The sequence below is a fragment of the Mastomys coucha genome, unplaced genomic scaffold, assembly GCF_008632895.1.
Source record: "Mastomys coucha isolate ucsf_1 unplaced genomic scaffold, UCSF_Mcou_1 pScaffold16, whole genome shotgun sequence".
Taxonomy (NCBI): domain Eukaryota; kingdom Metazoa; phylum Chordata; class Mammalia; order Rodentia; family Muridae; genus Mastomys; species Mastomys coucha.
Window position 1 is genome coordinate 9,705,468 of NW_022196898.1, and position 8,500 is coordinate 9,713,967.

The 8,500-nt window shown below is 39.8% G+C and overlaps 3 protein-coding genes and 1 long non-coding RNA gene across 10 annotated transcripts in view; 3 read left to right on the forward strand and 1 right to left on the reverse strand.

Moving 5' to 3' along the window:
* Positions 1 to 316, reverse strand: part of P2ry13 (purinergic receptor P2Y13) — a 3,001-nt gene extending 2,685 nt beyond the window's left edge. The window contains exon 1 of the mRNA XM_031373936.1: positions 203 to 316. The gene's annotated coding sequence lies outside the window, so the exon portion shown is untranslated. The remainder of the gene's footprint in view (positions 1 to 202) is intronic.
* Positions 1 to 8,500, forward strand: part of Med12l (mediator complex subunit 12L) — a 329,972-nt gene that overhangs the window by 226,415 nt on the left and 95,057 nt on the right. The window lies entirely within an intron of this gene.
* Positions 1 to 8,500, forward strand: part of LOC116092929 — a 45,815-nt gene that overhangs the window by 34,561 nt on the left and 2,754 nt on the right. The gene's annotated exons all lie outside the window — the stretch shown is intronic.
* LOC116092927 (ras-related protein Rap-1A-like) lies at positions 3,060 to 3,651 on the forward strand. Its single transcript, XM_031373938.1, has 2 exons — positions 3,060 to 3,115; positions 3,242 to 3,651. The coding sequence occupies exons 1-2, from the start codon at positions 3,060 to 3,062 to the stop codon at positions 3,615 to 3,617; spliced, it is 432 nt and encodes a 143-aa protein (XP_031229798.1). The 3' UTR covers positions 3,618 to 3,651.

Below are 8,500 nucleotides of genomic sequence, written 5' to 3' on the forward strand. Positions count from 1 at the left end.
ATCCAAGCAGCAAGCACCAATCATGACAGGGCAGTAACAGAACCCAATTCAAGATGTCAGAGTACAGGGCAGTTTGTCATACGTTATGTAGTGCCTCATATTTCTAGCCTGTGATTACAGAATATTATATTTAGATTTTTAAAAGATTTAACCACATTCTACCTTTCATAGTAGGCAAATTCATAAGAAAAATTAAACTGACCTTTGTTTGGGAAGACACTCAGCCGTATGAGTTGTGGCAGTCATTAGCTCAACCCACGAGTAGCTTGTGAAGTACAGGTTCTGCTTTCTTATACTGGCTTTCCTTCCTCATTTCCCTTTGCGGGCTTCTGTAATACCCACATTTTCTAGAACTTCTTTATCTTTAGACCTTTGGAGCATTTGCCAGTAGTAATTATTGCTTGCGTGTGCGGAGTGTTGAATCCAGTGCTGTCACTGGCTTTGCAGGCCCACCACCATTCAGCCATATTCTTAACATGTGGGATATTTTATTATATTAAATTATATGTGATAAGGGTGCGTATGCCATTCAGGCGCCCTCAGAAGCCAGAGAGTTGGATTCCCTGGAGCTGGGGGCCAAGGTAATTGTGAGCCACCTGAAGTGGGTGCCAGGAAAATGCTTTTAACTGCTTTGAACTATTTCTTCAACCCCAGTGCTTACTTTTTATTATTCATGTTCAGTGACCTTATTGATTACTTCATATATAGTAATAGGAGTTAAAATGATGAAGAAAATAGTATGAAATGTCAATCAAGTAGGAGGATAAGACTTGATTTGAAAATCAGATCATCTTCAGTACCCTTACAGTCTGGGCTTGCAAGACATCTGCATGTCTAAAGATAGGGTTTGCTGCTGCTGCTGTTGTTTCTTTGTTTGCTTTGCTTTGCTTTGTTTCTGCAGACGTTGCTGTTAGTCCTTTGAACCCCATGTCTGCAACAGATTATGTGTCACATTTCCCAAGAAATGGTAGCTATTATACCTGAAACTATGAATTATTTGGTATTAGGTTTAAACAAATGTCTTAAGAGCTGTACACCTCAGCCAGGCAGTGGTGGCGCACGCCTTTAATCCCAGCACTCAGCGGGCAGAGGCAGGCGGATTTCCGAGTTTGAGGCCAGCCTGGTCTACAGAGTGAGTTCCAGGACAGCGAGGGCTACACAGAGAAACCCTGTCTTGGAAAAACAAACAAACAATCTATACACCTTATTCCCTCATGTAGCAAGTTTGAAATCATCATCTCCTTCATAGGAGTGTGGGGTAGGGGGGGGTTCGATGGCCTAACACTTGGGCATATCAGAGAAAACTAAAAATGCCAGGCGCTCATTGCTTAGGTTTCTTGAATTGCAAGTTTGAGTAAAGATACAGTGTGACACTTTTAGGAAGCCCTTTTGGGAAACCACCTACATTCTTGAGACTTGGAGAATTTTTGAATCAGTGCTAGACTAAGACCAGTACAGTGTTTGGTTTTAAATCTCAGGGAGCGTGCAGAAAGTTACGGTGTGTGACTGTGTGCTTCCTTACCAGACAGATGAAGGGAAAGAGGAAATTAGATACACTTACGGAGGATGTGTGGTTATCTATGGCCAGTTTCACTTCATAGTTCTTGCCACGAGCTTACTGTAGAGATAGAGCATCATCAGGGTTTGGCTAACTAGAAAATCCTATATTACTTAGTTGAGGATTTGGAATATGTTGATTCCACATTTGAACATTTTAAAATGAAATGTACTTTGGTTCCTGGGAACTTTGGTTAGATTTAGGGAGTGAATGGCACATTTTAAAAATTTTCTCTTTAGCTAAAATATGTTAGGATTCACTGTTGTAATGCCCCTTAACTTAAATATATATCCTTTTGCTTTATAAGAGGATAAAAACCTAGCAAAATCAATTTTAAAGTAGGTTTATTTTTACCTTCCACAGTCAATTTTAAATTTTTCAGTTCTTTTATAATGTTCTCAATATATCATCGAAGGTCTGGAAAATTTTACTTTAAATAAGAGAAATTCTGTACAGGATAATTTCATAATATGAGAAGTAGAAATCACATTTTGGTCAAATTTCAAAATGTCAAATGTGGGAAATTTTGAAAAGAGGAACCTGACTAGCAATGGCCATTTCTAGGGTCACAAAGGTACATTCTTTTGGTTGTGAAATACATATTTATTTTGCATACATGTGTGTTTTTGTGTGTGTGTTCTTTCAATGAGTTATATCTTTCTAACATGAGGGTCCCATGGATTGAACTCTGCATGGTCATGGTTGGTCTTGTTAGCTGATCCATATTCCTGGTCCTAACACACTACACACTTTTTAAATGAGAGATTCTAAGAGCTTCCCTTGGAATGTTCATTTGCTTCTCTCAGTAATGCTGATATTTGTTGGAAAACATACTCCCTTTGGAAGGACCTGCCTGTGTGCTGCTCCCTAGGGCTGGGCGGAAGCACCATCTCAAAGCTGCAGGGCTTAGGTCCAAGTGCTTGTCCACCTGTTGCTCTTTTCACTCATTTGGGAAGTTATTTATACTTGCTGCAAAATACTTGCCTTCTTTTTATGATGAAATACACAACAGTGTCCTTTTTGTATAGTTAGAGGTAAAAGAACATCCAGCATATGCTTGCAATGATGCCTGTCATAGAAGATGTCATGAAAGCTTGCTAAGTCAACTAAAAAGAAAATAGGAATACCGTAGGCTTATTAGTTCATGAAGGCCAGAAGGAAGAACTAAAAAAATATGGAATGAAAAGCCTCAGTATTTAGGAGCCTGCTGAATAGTTTAAAGATTGGAATAAATGAACGATTGGAATTCTAATGTTCACTAAGAAAACAGAGTCAAAAATAATAAAATCAAAATAGCTATGGTATTATAGGTAACTAAATTATCACAGTCCTTGCACTAGCAACATAGTCCAGTCTTATTTTAGAGATGGAAATCAAAATGCAGAAATTAAGCACCTTCCCAAAATAGTGTTAATACAGACCACCAAGAGGAGGGAAGAGGGGGAGGTGGAGGAGGGGCAGGGCCGTGGGATTGTCACTATTTAAACAGAGCATATCATGCATGTGTGAGTACAAGCTTGTAGTCCTTGGTCCAGGAGGCATGGGGAAGTCTGCTCTGACAGTTTAGTCTGTTCAGGGAATTTTTGTTGAAAAATATGAACCAGCAATAGAAGATCCCTACAGAAAGGAAGTCGAAGTAGATTGCCAACAGTGTATGCTGGAAATCCTGGACACTGCAGGAACAGAACAATTTATAGCAAGGAGGGATTTGTATATGAAGAGTGGGCAAGGGTTTGCACTAGTTTATTCAATTACAGCTCAGTCTACGTTTAATGATTTACAAGACTTGAGAGAACAGATTTTACAGGTTAAAGACACAGAGGATGTCCCAGTGATTTTGGTTGGCAGTAAATGTGACCTGGAAGATGAGCGGGTAGTTGCCAAAGAACAAGGCCAGCATTTAGCAAGACAGTGGGGTAACTGTGCCTTTTCAGGATCTTCTGCAAAGTCAAAGATGAATGTTAATGAGATAGTCTGTGAGCTGGTCAGACAGGTAAGTAGAAAAGCACCAGTGGAAAAGAAGCTTCAAAAGAAATCCTGTCTCCTGCTCTGGACCTGAGGGCCGCAGCAGCTCTGAGCCAGAGTGCAGAAATGAAGACCTGTGGACTAACTGGAAGGGGCCGGCATCACAGGCTCAAAAACTAAATCTGAAGAGGCTCCCCCTGTTTTATATATTATGTGAAGAATTTAGATCTTATATTGGTTTGCACGAGTTTCCTGGAGACAAAGTTGCTCTGTGTATATCCCTTGGAAATAAGACATAGTATTTCTCCTTTGCGATAGCAGTTACAGCAGATGTGAAATAAGATACTTGATGCTAATTATACGAGGAGCATGGGTGCATTCAAATGTGAGGAGTCACTACAATAATCAAATGATTTCACATTGACGTCTTTATCAGGGCTCTTCCCTGTCAAGCCCCCAAAAGTTAAACCATCATACTTTTTATCTGTAATAAGATAGATTATGAAATCTCCCCTCAAACTCATTGCAGCTGATAGCTATTTGGAGTCATTGACTTCATTTTATAATTTAAAAATTTTGAAAATATCATCTGTCATTATATTCTAATTAAAATTGTGCATTAAAAAATATAGAGACCACCACTAACTTACCACCGGCCCTAGAATTTGTGCTTAGAGCCTGCCTTGTCCCAACCCCACCATTCCCCTGAGAGAGCAGCAGGATGAATCTGGAGTGGTTTACCTCATTCTGAAGTCCTTGTGCCAAGAGGCAATGATTGATACAGGAAAAAGAAGCTGAACAGATGTGTAGTTCTGTCTGGTGCACACTCAGGTCTAAGGTTAGATTTGTAAATTGTCCAACCAGTATGGACAGATGGGGCAAACTGGTCTGTAACGGAAGCTGCCTGCACCTACTTCCTTTTCTAGACTAGCAGGATTCCTGAGGTGGATCAAGGCTAAGAGCAGAGGGACTTCTGTTGATGTAGTTAATATGCATCATGTAATAATGTGGGAAAAGTTGAAGTGTTTGCTTTCATTTTCATTAAGGCTGTAAGTTGAAGTGGGAACTCAGATATTCCTAGGAGAGGCCTCTCATTTACTCTGAAATATACTGAGGTACTTTCCTTAGATCATGTGAAAAAATTTTAAACTTTCCAGTCAGCATAACCAAAAGTGATACTGAGTTAGACACACTATGTAGTTTACAAGCAGGTGTCCTGAAGTGAAAATCAGTGCCAGAAAAATCTCTTCGGTTAACTAGAAACAAGCAGTAAATTCCCAGCAATACTTGAAATGTTAATATTTAGTTACAAGGACTTTGTCATAAAAGAGAGCATATGTTTAAAAAAATTAAATACATAGGAGATGACTCAGTAGGTAAGGCACTTGTCACAGAAGCGTGGAGGAATAAACTTAGATCTCTAGAACCCTTCTAAAGCTACAAAGTAGTGCGTATATGTAATTCTGTCATTCCTATTGTGAGACTGGGGATGTGGAAACAGAATTCCCTAGAAGCAAGCAGACCAGTTAGTCTGGCATCTGCAGCTGTAACCAGCAGGCTCTATCTCAAACAAAATGGCAAATGTGTCTGACACCTGAGGTCATCCTTTGATGCCTATATGTATGCTATCGTGTGCACAGGCCCACTCTCACATGGGGATACACATACAAAACAACTATTTGAAAACTCTAAATACCAGTGTATAGATAGTAAGAAGTCATTTATATTTATACTCGTGTATAAGTATTTATGCTTATGTAAATAAGCATAAATTGGATTTTGTTTTAGTCTATGTTAGTACATAGATACTGATCATAATAAACACAATAATTTAGATAAGCTGCTATTGATAGACATTTTAATTTGACTTTTTGAGCTGTTACTGCTGAATATATGTATTCAGGTACTCTTGTGTGTTTTAACATATTTGTAAGAATAGCTTGATCAAGTGTTACATATCAAAATGTTACATGATATTTTCAAAAAAGGTTTCTATAAGGAATATATCAATTTATAATCCCATTGAAGATGGAGTTCTCTAATCCTTACTAAAATATTTTAAGTCAATTTGAAAATTATAAATAAAATACACTGTGCTATGTAAATATAGATTTATAATATATGGAAATGTTTCCTTTTACTTTCATATTATCCATTTACTTTCCTTCTGGAAATCGCCTTCTAATGTTCTTTTCATTTTGCTAAATCCATCCATTTCTTGATGCTTGTGATTATAGTTGTGTATCCACATCTGCAGGTCCCACTGGTGACCCTAATCCCACCGTGGCTGTTGCCCACCAACTATAAAATGGCTGCAGGTGTGGTGAGAGGGTCTGCCTCTGATGTTTTATTTCTGATGTAAAAGCAGTAATTCAAGGGTTGGCAGGTTATTTGTTTATTTGTTTGTTTATTATTAAAGGGCTGTGGTTTGAAGTGACTCTGGCTGGATGGTCCTCCTTGCCAGCCCTATTGTTGTAGTATGGAAGCCTCAGATATTCAGTCTGCACAGTGTGGCTGTGTTGTTGGGAAGCCTCACTTTTGGGAGGACATTGAAATTTTCTCCCCAAAGTTGGAGAAATTGTATTTTTTAATTAAATTATTTATTTACTTTACATCCCAACCCTGGTTTCCCCTCCCTCCTCTCCTCCCAGTCACCCCCTCTCCCAATCCACTTCCCCTTTCCCTTCAGAAAATGGGAGCTCTCTATGGATATCAACCAACCCTGGCTTGTCAAGTTGCAGTAAGACTACCTGCATCTTCTCCTGTTGATGCTAGATGAGGTAGCCCCATAGGAAGAAAGGGTCCCAGAGGCAGGCAACAGAGTCAGAGACAGCCCCTGCTCCTGCTATTAGGAGTCTCACTCAAAGACCAAGCTGTACACCTGTAACATATGTACAGAGGGCCTAGGTTAGTCTCATGCAGGCTCCTTGCTTGCCATGTCAGTCTTTGTGCAACCCTATGGGCCCAAGTCAGTTGATTCTGTAGGTTTTCTTGTAGTATCTGTAACCCTCTTGGCTCCTACACTCCTTCACCTCCTCTTCCACAGGATTCTGCAAGCTCTGCTTAATATATTTGCCTGTGAACCTCTGCATCTTTTGCTGGGTGAAGCCTCTCTGATGATGGTTATGCTAGGCTCCTGTCTTCAAGTATAACAGAAAATCATTAGCAGTGTCAGGGGCTGGCCCCCTTTTATGACATGGGTCTCAAGCTGGGCCTGTCATTGTTTGGCCACTCCCTCAGTTTCTGTCCCATCTTTACCCTTACACATCTTGTAGGGAGGACAAATTGTAGGATGAAGGTTTTATGTCTGGAGTGGGGTCCTCATTCCTTCCCCTGAAGTCTTGCCTGGTTATAGGAGATGGTCTGTTCAGGCTCTATGTGCCCCATTGCTAAGAGTCTTAGCTAGGGTCACCCTCATAGGTTTCTGGGAGTTTCCATCACCCTAGGTTTCTAGCTTGTCCCAGACATGCCTCCCCATTCCAGTTGTCTCTCTATCCTCCCCCAACCTGATCCTTCCTGTTCTCCACCTTCACCCGCATCTACCTCCCCCATCCACCCATGACATCTATTCTATTTCCTCTTCTCTGAGATTCATTTATCCCCCTTGAGCCCTCCTTGCTATTTAGTTTCTTTGTGTCTGTGGACTGTAGCATGGATACCCTGTACTTTATGACTAATATCCACTTATAAGTGAGTGCATACCATGTTTGCCTTTCTAGGTCTGGGTTGTCTCACTCAAAATGATATTCTCAAGTTCCATTCATTTGCCTGAAAATTTCATGATGTCATTGTTTTTAATAGCTGAATAATACTGTATCCTGTAAATGTATATTTTCTTTACCCATTTTATTCAGTTGAGGGATATCTAGGTTGTTTCTAGTTTCCTGGCTCTTACAAATAAAGCTGCTGTGAACATAGTTGAGCAAGTGTTCTTGTGGGTGGTGGAGTCTACTTTGGGTATAGGCTCAGGAGTGGTATAGCTGGGTATGAGGTAGATCAATTCCCAGTTTTCTGAGAAACTAGTTTCCAAAGTGTCTGAACAAGTTTGCACTCCCGCCAGCAATGGGAAAGTGTTCCATTGCTCTTGATCCACATCCTCGCCAGCTTGAATGTTTGACCATAGCCATTTTGACATGTGTAAGATGGAATCTTTTAGAGTCCTTCTGATTTGCACTTCCCTGATGGCTAAGGATATTGAACATTTGTTCCATTGCATCTCGGCCATTAGAGATTGCTCTATAGAGAATTCTCCATTTAGATCTGTACCCCATCTTTTAATTGCATTATCTGGTTTGTTGATGTGACCTTGGAAGTTTTCATTTCCTATAAATTACATATGATTCAGAATTAATTCTCAAAATATAGTAAGCATTTTCAGACCATAGGATTTTTACAGACAAGTCTTGAACTGGGAGCTATAAGCAGGGGTTGTGGTTCGGCAAGGCCTGCTCCAGATGTTTTCTGAGAAATCTCTGAGGAAGACTGCTAACTACTAGCATCCTCAGTCCTGGTAAGGAGCAGGACTACATTTTATGGTCTCATGTCTTCAACTACTCACGTATACCAAATTTGGTTTTCCTTAAAATAATTAATTGGAAATGTGAGATGTGTTACTTTTTTATATATGTTGAAGTATTAACAGTTGGAAATGGAGGCATATTCTATGTATAGTAGGTATTTGATAGTACTGACATTTTTTTAGACTGTCAGCTTTGGGTAGTTTTGAGGCAGGGTCTTTCTGTGTAGCCCTGGCTAACTTGGAACTGGCTGAGTAGACCAGGCTGTTTTTGAACTTGAAGTGATCTTCTACTTCACCCACTGAGTGTTGTGACTATAGGCATAAACTGTTTGCCTGTTTCTCAGAATGCCTTGAGTAGATTCTGGTTGATGTAGCAGTATGTGCAGACTATTGCCTTTCAGCAAAGAAACAAGAAACCCAAAGATCTGGTTTAGGGTTCAATCTTATTTTTTTTTTTT

Excerpts from the sequence above, each read along its gene's own strand:
- LOC116092927 (XM_031373938.1), top strand. The coding sequence starts at position 3,060 with ATGTGTGAGTACAAGCTTGTAGTCCTTGGTCCAGGAGGCATGGGGAAG. Across the intron at positions 3,116-3,241 it reads GGCATGGGGAAGTCTGCTCT|AGAACAATTTATAGCAAGGA; the intron begins GACAGTTTAGTC and ends CACTGCAGGAAC.